The sequence below is a fragment of the Phalacrocorax carbo genome, chromosome 1 (assembly GCF_963921805.1).
Source record: "Phalacrocorax carbo chromosome 1, bPhaCar2.1, whole genome shotgun sequence".
NCBI lineage: Eukaryota > Metazoa > Chordata > Aves > Suliformes > Phalacrocoracidae > Phalacrocorax > Phalacrocorax carbo.
This window is the reverse complement of record NC_087513.1, coordinates 123,231,631-123,245,948: the sequence shown is the minus strand read 5'-3', so window position 1 is coordinate 123,245,948 and position 14,318 is coordinate 123,231,631. Positions and strand designations below refer to the sequence as shown.

Genomic DNA, 14,318 nt, shown 5'->3' with positions numbered 1-14,318 from the left:
TCCTTCAGTTGAAGTGATGTGATCCCGTGCACTGGGGAGGACATCGTTCTAGCTCTCACCCATGATATACTTTCAGTAGGGTCCCAGGTTACAAAATCATTGCCCTGCACAGACTCTGCACCCCTGCCCCAGGTCAGGCAGAAGCTGGGGTAGGAGCTGGAAGGAAACCTTCAAACAATTTTTTTTTTTTTTTGACTGACCGGTCGACTTTCATTGCATTGACTGCCTGTAATCTGGAAGGCATGGAAAATGGCTGAAAACATCTGCCAAAACAGTATCTGGACTAACTACAAACATTTTCAGCAAAGCCCCATCTGGAAGGGCGATGTGGGCACTCTTCAGTCCTGCCCTCAGTGTGAGGTGTCTGGCATTTACTTGAAGCAGTGGGGAAGGACGTTCACAAATTGCCTGGGGTTAGGATATACCTCCTGACTGAAGCCTCTGAGGTCCTGGGGGAAGGCAATTTGCTTTAATGTACGGTACCTGTTAACGCAGTGCTCTTCACTGGTGCAGCTGTATTCTGTGCTCTGCGACCATTGCTATTAAATTAGAAAAGAGAAGTGTTGAAAGTAAACAGAAAAAAAAGAAAGAGACCCGATTTTGGATATCATCTCTTGGTCTCAGAATTCTGCCCCCTCGTTGCATTCCTAGGGGTCATACTCAGTCATGAACAAGAACATTGACCTTTTGTCCCTTTTTTCTTCACATTAAATATACAGCTACTGCCAGTAACCTCCTGTGAAATGTAGCTATTAATTATTTTGTTTATCTTGCGGAGTCCTACATATTGTTTTTCTGGTTCAGAATGAAACATGAAGTTCAGGGAAGGAAGAATCACTGTAAATAAAGATAACTTTTGCTAGAAAGGCAGCAGATGCTGTCCAGCTGAGACTCGGGAACTTCATTGCCAATTTTGAAGTGGGTCGTTGTGTATTTTAGCTAATTCTTAAAAAAAATTTGAGTTTTCCCCTGACAATTTTTGTGGTCATAAATTCAAGAGGAACCAAACCAACTGAGTTAAAGTTTCTTATTCCAGAAAACTGCTGTTCCTCCTTTGGAGTACGGGGAGCCTTGCAAGAAAATAGCCTTTAATTATCACTGCTGCCCCAGTGTGAGCTTCAGAAGATAGGCTTAATTTGGGTAAGAAAAAAGTACTTTCTACATCAAGCATACCTTTTTAAATGTCTGCTTTTGGGGAGTCAAGGTATGTGTTTGTTGCACAAGCACTGATAGTATTGGTCCTTCCTTTCCCTCCACCCCAATCTGACAGAGACCCATGGAGTTTGAAGAATCCGCTGCAGTGACCTCCAAAACAGTTTTAAAAGAGCTTTATGGAAAATGCTAGCCATGGGATAATGACCACAAATAATAATTAAAAAGAAGAGTATTAATTTAAAGAAAAACAGGTAGTTAATTTTTTTTAAGCATAACAAAATAATCTTAATATTGAAAATGCATGAGGTCTAGGAAGCAACTGTGTCAAGGGACACTACCAAGTGGCCAACTGTTGGACAAGCTTTGGATTTTAGATTATGAAGAAGCACCTATAGGTCAAAACATAAACATGCACCAGATCAGCACCGGAAGGTCTCTGTCTTGGGGGAAAGCTGGTCTTTTAAGCTCTAATATAAAGATGAATACAAACAGATCTTTCTGGACAGACTAGATCTTGCCCAAAGCCTGATTTTGTTGACCCTGTGGTTAGTTGAACCAGTCTGGTCTTGTACTCTGTGGTTAGTTTTAGCATTGAATGCAAAAAGTTGGTTACTTCTGCAGTTTTTCTCACCTTTGACCTTCATCACATCCTTTGACTTTTAATGTACTTCCCTCTTCATCTCTCTCTTTTAAGGACTGATTTAGAGTTAATGGGTGTTGGACTAGATAACCTCTAAAGGTCCCTTCCAACCAAAACCATTCTATGATTCTATGATTCTTAACTTGTACAGCATAAATCTTACATTCTCTGTGAAGAATCCCAAGGCATTTTAAAAAGACCTAAAATTTCCATTAGCTTTACTATCCTCAACCATCCCATGGCTTATTTTATGTGCCTATCCCATTTATTTGCCTTCTGGCTTAACAGCTAATTTCACTTTGAGCTTGTTCAGCATCTAAGACAGGGTTTTTGACCTGTGAGAGGAGTGACTTGATGAGGCTATGGGCTTGCAACGAGACAAGCTTAAGGGGTCCTTCTTCTGCCCTCGCCTTGTTTCCCTCACCCTTTTTTCACTGGTTGCAACTGCTTGTTCCTGTTCCAAGCCAAAACTGACCCTTGCCCTCCTTGTGCTGCTGCAGCAAGGCTGCTGTGCTTGAAACTGGCTCACTGAAATGTCCCAGTTAAAAACAACAGCTGCCCCCTCCCTCTTCTCTGGTGGTTAGGACACCAACTATTTCCCCTAAAGTTTTATGAGTCAGGTTGGGCATAAGTGGCTTAAACTGGGGTAATAAGAGGAAAATGTAATTGCTGTATCTGAAAGGGGGACAAGCTAAATTGGAAAGATCCTACTCAGTTGCTTGTTTGCACCATATCATTTACTCACAGACCTGATGTGAAGGTACAGAGGGAGGTGTTCTCTTTTTTCAGGACCCAGATAGGGCAAACTAGGCCCTGCACTACAGTTTAAGACACACGGTAAAAATGCTTTTATTCTAGGACTTTTGTCCTTAACTCTTGTCATTAGCCCTACTTAGTGAAAACAGCTTTTTTTGAAGCTGACATCTTTGCAGCTTTTCCATCTCCTCCTGCATCTCCTCTGAAACAAGACACAAGCAGCCTCTGAGTCGGTTACTTATGTTCTTTAATTAAAATGATGAGCAACAAGTAAACATCTAACAACTGATCAGATCTGACTGTGTACTATGATAACGATTGCTGGGAGTTATCTGGCTTCAGCTGGAACAGAGTCAAGCTGTGCCTTGGTCTAATAAGAAAGGAGCAGCACAATTCTGCACACCTGTACAGAGCGTGCCGTGTGGGATCACACAACACAGAGCTGCGGCTGCGTGGGAGCTTCAATCCACCACAGCCCTGACTTGCATTGTAGCCCAAATGAGGTGGAGGTCTCAGGTAGTGGTCCTGTTCTCCCTCTCTCCTGGGCTAGCGCTAGCATTTTCACAGCTGTGTGACAGCTGGGTTAGGAACGGCCGCCCTGGGTCAGTTTTGCACAAAACTGGTTTCCTGAACTGGCTCTTGAAGAATGAGAACGCAGGGAAGGGGCTGTTCCCGTCAATAGCAGTGCTCTCCAGACTGGCTCCTGCACCTTGCCTGGAGACCTGCCTTGCCTCCCCTGTAACCTCTGCTCCTCACAACCTTCCTGGATGCGTACATCCCTCGTGTCTGCCCGGGGCAGGAGCTGGGCGGGAGACAGAGCAGCAGAGGACAGGCAGCAAGGTCTGGATCTGGCAGCTGTTTGCTCCAGCTCTGGATGGGTGAGATGGGATTATGCTGGGAAATCTGTAGGACATCCCTGTAGGTGAGAGGACATGGACTGTGGGCATTAATTTTTGAATAATGGTTTTATTTTTTTATTTCTGTTTTGCTTCGACGGAGGGCTGACTCACTGGCGCAGCGATATTGGGGAGTAGGGAGGCGGGGCCTAGGGATGCTTGGGCTTTGCAAGTGCAGACAAGGGGAGAAGCAAGGCTTTCTTGCTGCAAGCAAGGAGACAGCGAGTGCCTGGTGGGTAAGGATCTGCTGGACTCACAGCAAACTGCATCCTGTAGGCAGGTGTAAAAATACGCGTAGCTCGGTGGGGTTTTACTTCTGGGCTTTTGATGATGAAAACAAAGCTGAGTGCACAGTGCCAGGAGTAGGCAAATGGTCAAATGTGATAAATCAGTAACAAAGGACAACTAGCTGTGTGCATATACATTGGGATGGGGTTGGCAGTAGCAATTCCTCACCATGCTGAATGATGATGTCTCAATATGCTGCGACAATAACATGTTTATCAGACACCATGTGGACAGGCAGTTTCTTGATGTATGAATCTGGCAAAGATTCAGAAGACAAAGTGTAGAAATAAATGATAAACTTGCAATCAGACAAAGCTTGTCGTAAATATCTGTGCTGAAAGAGGTGACTGATTATTTTTAATGGGCAAAAAGTAGCGCTGAAATTTGCAGATGCAGAATTCTTTTAGGCCAGCAAAGCTTAAAGTAGGTTTTGATGAATTCCAAATTACTTGAAAGCCAGGTAATTAGGAGCAATGTGATAGTTAAAACAGATGTTGACATATGTAATACATACCAGAAGACACAACCTGAACTGTTCACAGGAATGGCTGGGCTTTTGGGGAAAGACCTGAGGCTTGCTGTGAAGGGCTGGTAGATCAACAGAGGTAAACCAAACAAAATGCTGTAAACAACAAAGACTGGGACAGGAAAAATAGCAAATGATAATGCAATTGGCTAGTAAATACATCCTGATCTGGAATATTTCCAGCTTATATCTTGCTACCTCAGAAAAGAGATAGCAGAAATCAAGTTTGGTGACAGGAGACGAGTCATGGAACTAAGATTTCTCATTAGTCAGGACTGAAAAGACTGGGTTTGTTTAGGAGAGACCTAGAAAGTAGTAAGTCTTGTGGGAGTTATGAAGCTCCCTTTTTCTGCTTTGAAAGTGTTTGTGGACCAGCCAGGTAACCAGTGCCGCACAGATCACAGACAGCATGGGACACAAATGACCACAAACTCTAGAGACGAGTGAGATCTCTCCGCTCTGTGCCCAATGACCTTCACCAGAGGATCCCCTGGGGATGTGGAGGTTCGCTCTGATTCATGGGGCTTTCCCACTTTCTTCCTCCTAGCTGTCACTTTTAGGAGTGGAGCTCGGTTTCCCCGTTCTTGGCTCAGACCCTGTCTGTACTGGGTACTCCAGCAACTGCTGACAACCATTACAACTGAGTCTCAGCTGTGGATGCTGTGACACCCGAGGTCCAGCTCTGGACACATCTGGCCCGAGGTTAGCAGAGCACAGAAGGCGATCCCACTCCCAAGGACCTGTGTCAACTCCTTGTCCAGCAGGACTGTTATATTTGCCGATCTAATCCTATTGATGTATCAAAGTCTAGTTTAATTGGCTAATATTGTTCAATCCTTCCTGAGAAAGTAAACAAGTATAACAGACAGCCAACTGGTTTTAGTCAGGTAACAACATATGAAATGTCTTCGCTTGATACACTGGAACGAACAAGTTTGCCCATCCATCAGTGCGACAGCTGAAATGGTGTCAGGAATACAGACTTCAAACAGAAATAAACTAACTTTGCAGCTCCATTCAAAGAAACTGGACCTTTGTAGGAGTGCCTTTTGGGTGGGAAAGGTGCCAAAAGAGCAGGGACAACTTCCTACTTCGCTGCTGTCATAACGGTTTGAAAATCCCATCTCAGGAGGAATTCAGCAGAAGATTGGCAGCCATCAGCAGCTCTGGCTGAAATTTTGTTCCCCACTGGCCCCCAAATTCCCTCTTGTATGGATGGTTAGCCTCAATCCAGGCTCTCTTCACACCTGCTGAAGCTTTGCATGCCATGCCTGCTGCACAGACCTTGTGCTGGCTGCTGGCACAGGAATGAATTTCACCTTACACAACCAATTCACAGGAAAATGATCTGCGTGGTTTTTTTTTTTTAAATGAAACCTACCTTTGTGGGTTTCCAGGCACTCTAATTTCATTCTCATCTTATTTTATTTAGTGCAGGTAGGTCTTTTGATCATTTACTTTGATCTCGATTCACCCAGGCACCTCACCTTCTCCTTCTAAAACACTCCTTTCCCTCAGTTGTCTCCTACTTATTGGCTCCTGACTAAATGCAGGAAAGCAACATACCAGCCCATGTGATATTATAACAGTATAATTCTAATAAAATTCTATTATAAAATGATAAATTATTTTACAACCATAAACTTAATATAAAATATATTTTATGATAAAAACTATAACAGAAAATTGTTATGTTATGTTGTTATGTTAGTGGTGATGCAACAGCGTGGGCAAGTTGAAGGTGATGCTTAGAAAAGGGGATGTGGACTTCCTAGGTTGGGCTTTGAAAAACAGATGCTGTTGGAGCGGGCTAGTAGCCACTGACACAGCAAACAATCTGAGCTAGACAGAACAGCAGATCTGGGCATGGGCTGATGCAGTGGAGCTCTCCCTACTCTGCTGCATCTCTCTCTTAAAAGCCTGGCAATGCTTTTGATATATTCCCTGGTTTGTTAACTGTGACGTTCATCACAGTCTGCATGTTACCCCTGCTATTGTCAGGCCTTGCCCCACTACCAGGAGCATTTCTTGAAAAACGGTGAAGGCGAAGACTCCACCTGGATGGCCGGCAGTGGAGAAAACCAGACTCATGTTTCAGCTTCAAGATGAGCTGCACTTAAAAAGAAGCAAATTCCTCCCTTCCCTGTGGCCATTTCCTTCATGCAGATAGAAAAATAAGCTATGGCTACTGATAAGGAAAAATTTGCAATTACTTTGCTAATACTTAACATGAACTCTTTCAAGGATACAGCGTGAATGTGCTACTAGTTCACTTCTCTCTCACAACACAAAACTAGGCTCAGGTTATATATCAGTCATAAGAGCGTATGGTAGAGATGTGGCCAGATTTAAGTTGCTTGTTACCAATCTTCCCATGGAAGTTGCTAAGAAGAGATACAGCAGAATGCATGGGCATGCATATACGCCCCCCTTTCATTTTTTCTTAGAAACCTTAAGACTACATGAAAAGCGATCAACTTTCCCTCTAAAATCTTAACTGAGATTACCGCTATGGGAAACGTAGGTAAGGTAAGGTAAGAAGGTAAGAATTAATTATTTGTGTAGTGGATACATCTGGGAAAGAGGTTTTAAAAGCCTTTAACTCTGAGGCTAAATCATAAGAAGCCAAAAAGCTTCTGTACTTGCTTCAGTCCAGCTTTCACAGGATTGGAGCAGAAGATGCTAAAAATCACTTAAGGGGAAGAAAATAAAAACTGCTCTAGGTGCGCTAACTGTGTGTATCAGCAAGTGAAGAAAACCCATGGTAAGCATTTAAATGTTGGAACTGGCTTTGCATTAGAAAAAAACCCCACAGTCCTCTAGCTTAAGCTTGTGCACTTGTCCTCAAGGTACACACGCAAGGCACGCTCATTCGGCGGAAGTTACTTCTGCTCTGCTTGTCTGTGATGTATTTCTTGTTGTGCAGATATTTTGATTTATATGCTGCTATTTGACATAACGTGCAGCAGCCTCCTTGGTAAGAGTCACGGGTACCTCTTAGCTCATTAAAAGTAGTGAAGAAACTAGTCTGAGAGACAGGCTGAGTAAGAAACTGAATATGCTCTACATAAAGAAAGAAGACTTTTTGTGGTGTCTGCTTTAGCTCATACTCTGCCAATTTAGCTTATAAAAACACACGACTCTCAGTCAAGTCAGTCGAGAAGTGTACTTTTCCTGTAGTTCTCACAAATCCTCTTCTACCAAGTATTTTAAGGCCTGAAATTGAGCGAGAACTAATTGCAGTGGAAGAGAACGGGACCAGAACTGTTTGCATTTAATATTTCAATCTAGATTTGCAAAAAACAATGTGAGGTTTGGCAGCATTTCCAGGTGTTTGTTTAAATAATTGCACTCTAAAAAAATTTCCTTAGAGAAAAGAATAAAAATGGAACAAACACTGGTTAGTCTGTGCAATAACTTTTCCTAATGGCTCTAGTATCCAGTTCTTGAAGAACACACTCCAGTTCAGTGCTGCTCAGGCTGTAATGTCTCACCTTCTATGTTGGCCTTTCAAAATCACCAGATAATGACGTTTCTGAAGTAGGTAGCGGTATTTTCATTTATAGGCTATTGACACAGCATCCTTCTTGACCCAAATAAAATAAAACCAGTGCTAAACCATATGGAAGAATTCAGTTTTGGTGATGAGACTAAAATGTCCCTCTGATTTTAAACGGTTGCATGCTGTGGGTTGCGTGTCAGTGGCCAGGATTGTCTAAACTAGGTTACCATTTCCGTGCAATAATCTTACCACTCTGAGACGCTGAATAACCTAATGTACTTTTATTAAGTAAATGGAAGCAGAGGTTAATGAACATTTATTGGACCAACTTAACACCTTGAAATCACAGGCATCAGTCAGACTGAGAGGCAGCATACTGATAAGATCAAGTTTTCTTTACAAATCTATGAGCCCCTGTACTAAAATGAAGTATAAAAGGGGCAAAGAGAAATACTTGTTTCTTCCCAATCCCAGGGCTGCTTCTGAGGTCACATTCAGCATAAGTTTAGAGAAGTCCAAGAGGTGCTCTAAACTATGCAGTGATATTTACACTACTACGAGGACCCTTCTCCAGTTGAAGACTGAAAAAAATTAAAAAATCGTAACATTAGCTCTGCACCTGCATGAGTCTTCCCTATGCAAGCGAAGCTTCCAGCTGAATTTATGGCAGCCTTTTGCCCTCTACATACCACATGAATAACAGAGACACATCAGAAGGGTTTGGGCAGGGCAGGAGGCAGGGGAGGCGTGGATCGGGCAGACTGACGAGTCCTGGACTTGCTCTGTCCTTCCTGGGATTGTGCTGAAACCAGTTCACGGAGCTCACTGGGCTGCGTGGTTCAGCTGTACTTAAAGCCCGGGGGAGGGTTTTTTCCAAGTTAATCTTTTGCTACTGAAGGTTCCTACAAGGAAAACAGTCTGTGGTAAAGAGGGGGCAGGACAGTATGCTAACTGATGTGCTTTACAGTTTTTGTCTCTTGATAAAAGACTATACAGTGAGAATAAAAGCAACAAAGCTCTCCAAGTTAGCCTTTATACTGTGTGATATGAACTGAATGGTAGCTCCACTTAAGAAAAGCGTATTAGTTACATTAAATCACTACTTATTGTCATCTATATAAGGCAGACGCACCCTCATGGGGCTTACGAGTACTTTCCTTACAGGCTGGATACAAAGGAACTCCAAGAAATTCACATTAACAGAGTCAAAAGTGTGTAGTCAAAACATTTATGGTGGACCATACCCAAATTATCAAAATTACTTTACCCGGTGAATGTCATAAACATTTGAGATGAAGAATGTGTCACTGAAGTCAGACATCAACGCTTACCAGAGAAGTTTGTATTTCTAACATCAGAAACACTCCACTGCTTGATTTTCAGTAGGTCTTCCCATCATTGTGCTTACTGGGAAAAGAGGTAGTTTCGAGAGTGAATGAACCTGTCCCTTCGACGAGCTCAGCTGGTGTGCAATGCTACCACTGCAACAGCTGATCTATGGGAACACCCGCTAAGGTTCATCCAGGACTAAAATGACACGGCACGACTGCTTGAAAAATTACCTCTTACTAAGTAATTCACGGTTTGCACCTATCCCCTTTTACAGGGCTAAATTCAGAATAGATGAGCAGCTACTATCACTCTGATAGGTTCCCTCTTACTCGCTGGCTTGCTCCTGCGAGGCCCACACAGAGAGTTTCTCATCAGTTAGTTTCCAGTACTCCACAAACCCCAAACTCAAGGGACTCGGTTACAGTACTTGTTTTGGGACGCAGTCACAGAACTATGATTCCAGCTCTAGCATAAGTGGGTTCAGCAGGTGAGGTAAAGAGACGGATCAAGTTCCCTCCCGCACTGCAGGCTGCAAGCTGTGCTGTGAATGCTGCACAAAATAAACGCCTTGCCTGACCTGGCTGGATGGGATGCCTAGCTGAACCTAGATTTCGCCTAAGGATTTTACAAGAATAGAGATTTGACCACCCGGCCAGCAGCAGGAGTGTGCAGGAGAAAATTAGCAACCTGTGCGCTTTATGATAATTACCCCTATGCTAAAGGTGAGAACCTTTTCTGATGGTGCGGTGGTCCCAACAACTGGAAGAGCCCACAGATCAATTACAGCTGATAGTTCAACTTTGAGGATAAATCCTTTGAGAACGCTGTATCATTTTAATATAAACACTAAACTTCATGCTATAAAACAGCACAGCCAACCAAGCTTTGAAGATAAATCGTTTTAAGGAACGCCGTATTTCTGACACCTAAAAAGAGGTGTCAACGCTTCCTTCTGTTAACCATTTTCAGAAAAAAATGCAAACCATCCGGGCCAGTGAGAGCGTGAAGAAGGGAAGCAAAACACCAGGTCAGCACATGGTTACATTTTCTTACTTGGTTCTGCTCTAATTCTAGATTAGTTGAACTTGTGCTCGTACAGGCGGAGCAGAGGCCCTGGAAGAGACTACAGGCCGTGCCCCTCCAAGGGCCTTCCCTTAACAGACTTTAAGAAACCTTTTTGGACTGCACGAGTCACTGATTTGTTCATGAAATTCCCTGTGAAGAAATGAAGGACCCAAAAGCATTTAATTGTTGAACACATAAAAGGAAGTATATTTAAAATAAAAAAAATTGGTCAGACTGTAGAGTCAATTACCATTTTAAAGGAATTTACAGGGCTGTTGTAGATGAGTCTTTTGGAATAGTCAGTTTATCGCAATGCCTAAACTGGTTTCTTCATTGCACAGTATTTTCTTTTAAAATGTGTGCATTTTTAAACAATTACATACATATTAAAAATCAGCATTTCTTTGCTTAAACTTAATTAAAACGTTAATACTCTCAGACAACACAGATCTGAAATGGTGAAACCAGTAATTGCCCCCTCCCACCTTACAACAAATTAAATTGAGACAAAATTACAAACACATTTCACTACATGATTATTATTAATAAAAATCAGGTTTTTTTTTTATAAAGTTGCCCAAAATGCAAGGGATGTGCATAGGTTTACAACTTAGTCAGAATAATATTTTACTTTATTCCCTTGGGTACGTGTTCCCATGAACGGAATGTACTTTGCTGTAGATTACAGGTTTTATCAACACAGATACACCAACGGCATGAACGCTTGCGACTGTCCACATGCATTAAGAGTCAAGACCCAATTTCAAATTTCTAAAAGTTTTACAGAGTTCTTCAAAGAGACAGTATCACATTATCTGGATGTTACACAAAAGTACTTAAAAATACTATCCTAGGAAAAAAAAAGCGCGAAAAAAGGCCTTTAAAATTTATGAATTTGTTTCGTAACCACTAGACTAATTACTTCAAATAAATAAAGGAAAGCAAAGTATTCCAATCCATAAAATCAGACTCTAAAAAGAATGTAGTGTTCCACCCCCAAGTTAAGGTAACAGAATCATATTATTATTACTATTAAAATAGATTATAGAAAGCAGCATCTATTTTGTGCAGTTTTTAGGGGCCCTTGAAATAAAAAGCTATGATTTCCAAAAATATAACATTCCAAAGGACTGAATAATACATATATTTAAAGATACATTTTATTAAAGTTTAGGAGAAATGATTAAAAAAAAGATACTGTCTCTTTAAATTAGTGTTTAATTTTTTTTCCCCCTCCTCCTATCTATTCGGACATGACAATAATTATATTTTAGGTCACACTACATCTAGGTAGTCTCTAGGGGCCAAGACCTGTTGACACAAGGTCAATAACGAAGAGGTTTTCCATGTATGAGGTGGTTCCCAGTAATGACAGATTATTTTTTTTTTCAATTCTCGTGACTGGTCTAGTAGACCCAGGAGACTGGGACCCACTGTGAGGCTGTACACACAAGCTCGATGGCTTCCTCCAGGTGCCTGATAGTTTCATCAATTTCATTGTTGATAATTGTTAGGTCAAAGTAGTGTGCATATGTTCTCTGTAAGATTTCAGATTCCTTCTGCAGGCGCTGAAGAGATTCATCCTGTTCGGCGGTCAGAAAAGAAAATGGGAGAGAGAAAAGTTGGATCCTTTCATACTCTCCTACAACAGCACTCCGACTGTTGCTTACACAGAAGGAAACGGGCAAAAAAGCCTTAGGGAGGCCTAGGTGGTTTAGATCCCCCACCTAAATCTATGGAAATCACACAGGAGAAATGGCACAATTTCTCTCTTGAAGCTGACATTCAAACAGCACTCGGTTACTGTCATTACTTGAGACAAAACACAAGTCTAGCATTAAAAAAGCAAGGCAGAGGATGGAAGCTTAGAAAAGCAGCACAGACACAAGCAACGGAGACCATGTATGAATAAAACATACAAAGCGCACAAATACGAGCTATTGGGCCTATGTCCAGGTAAGAACATGAGAAACAGGAGAGGGTATATTGTCAGGTATCAGCTGTTCCCGGTTTTGGTCATGTTTTCTGTTCAACATTAGTCTTCTGGGTCTACTTCCTTTAATAATCATTTACTGATAAGGAAGTTCTCACTCCGCATTACTCTGCGGTTCCTGTTTCAGAGGATGCCATTTCCAGCATCTCTGACTGTGAGATCCTGAAGATGAACCATGCAGCCTGCGCTCAGGAAGGGCCAGCGACAGCAGACTGGTGCTCTCCAGGGCTTTGTGTCAATGTCCTTACAGAAACAAGTGCATCCTACGTTGCGGATGTGCTGCTGGACTCTGCAGCCAGCAACGCTACAGCGATGGGCTTTGTTAGTGAGGCCTGCCTTTCTGAGGGAGCAGGACTGCAAAAGGCTTCTTTCTAGGGGTCTGCAGCAATTATATGTTTGAATTCTCTTCCTGCAAATTCCATTAGAAATTTTAAAAAAATTATTTGCTGCTTTCAGGAACCTTGAAATAGCCACAGAAAACTAATCAAGTCCTTCCCGCCCCACAGGTTTGGGTGAATATGGGGCAAAATTACATATGAACAGTATAGACTCCTGCTGCTCTGTAGTATCTACAGGGTCACCCTACTCGATCAATCAACTGGGATACGTGTTATTAGAGTGTTAGGCTGCAGGAAGTACACAGTGCCTATAGCTGTTTTCACAAGAAATTACTCTGGGAACAGAATTTTATCCAGCTAATAAGAGACTCCCCCTGCCTCCCTTTTTTTTCTGTTTAAACTTCCCAAGTATTTGTAATTACAGTGACAAGTAGTTGTGGAACAGCAGCTTTCAGGTCCTCCGAAGGGAATAACCTGCTCTAAGACAGTTCTCCTTCCCTGTAGCTATGAAACCAGCCACTTCTGGAGGAGAAGTTCTGTACCAAAGTTACAGTTCTGCTTCTTTCCTGAAGCTGCAGCCTCAAATGAGGGATGTCACCTTCACTTGATAATCACTACAAATTTCATTCAAAGTCAGACAGATACTCCTCACATGTGCTTCTGTACAAGGGATGCTCTTTGTACAGACCATTATGCATCATCACTGATGCCTGGAACTTCCATAGCAGTGCATGCAAATTTAATTTATGCTATTAACAAATTGGGCAATATGGATCATTATGAATATTAAATATTTGTGTGGAACATTTCATATGGCCCAGCGTCTTTAAGCCAAAAACCTAGTTAGGTAAACTGCCAGCTTCTTACAGATTCCAAAAGAGACATCAATTTATATCGGCAAAGGATCTAAACTTTTCTGCTTAAATTAACCTACAAAGGAAAAAAAAATCATACTTGTCAAGCAGAATATTTTCAGTGCTTTAAACATAACTAGCTAAGATTAATTTTATATTTAAAGCCAGTCTTAGCAAAATCATATTGCACCTTTAAGAGTTTTAACCTCATGGCACAAGGCTAACAGTACCTGAAAAACCCCATGAAGCCTTAGAACTGTTAAGTCATATGTAGCTTTTTAATTGCTGTTCAGATTTCCCATCGGTGTCATCTTTACCTACAAGTATGAGAATGAACTTCTCTCACTAAAGTATCTATCTTACTGTGATCGACAATAAAAATCTGAAAAACTTATGGCTATCTCATCTTAAAAAAAAACAACTGGTAAGTAGACAAGAATGAATACTAATATTTACCTTGCACACATAGATGTCACAAAACTAAGAGTTTCAAAAATTCATTACATTTTAATATTTTTCTGACTTAGCTTCTCCTAGATCCAACTTTACTGGGATCAAAGTGGGTTGTAGTTTGGAATATCTAAATTTCCTATCCTGTTGGAAATGTGAAACATTACTTTCTTCATATACTTTTAGGGGCAGTAATAAGTTTGGGATAGGCCATTGCAGCAGTTTTCAAATAAGTTCAAACTTTTTCAAGGTCTGCAAAAAGAAAAGACATTACAGTTCTTATTTTTATTTTATTCCAGAACCAAATTTCACCTGTGTTTGTGATTGAGTATCTGTATGTACATTCAAAACCATGTCAGGCTTGGCCAAGTGTTTCTTCTGTGCCTGTAAGTCTTAAATGCAAAAATTCATCTTCAAAGCCAACACTTCCTCAAAATTTTTGCTGTAGTAAGTTCCTCTCAATTTCTCTAAAATTTCTTAATTAAATTTTGAATAGTGGACATCCTGGGCTATCCTCCAAGAA

At 41.5% G+C, this 14,318-nt stretch overlaps 1 protein-coding gene across 4 annotated transcripts in view; it reads right to left on the bottom strand.

Annotated features, from left to right (window-relative positions):
• Window positions 1-10,338: 10,338 nt before the first annotated feature.
• The window catches only part of CASK (calcium/calmodulin dependent serine protein kinase), a 217,831-nt gene continuing 213,851 nt past the window's right edge, over window positions 10,339-14,318 (bottom strand). For all 4 annotated transcript variants that reach the window (XM_064473093.1, XM_064473100.1, XM_064473111.1 and 1 more), the window contains one exon: window positions 10,339-11,743. In XM_064473093.1, coding sequence (XP_064329163.1) covers window positions 11,567-11,743 — 177 coding nt within the window. In that variant the 3' untranslated portion in view covers window positions 10,339-11,566. The remainder of the gene's footprint in view (window positions 11,744-14,318) is intronic.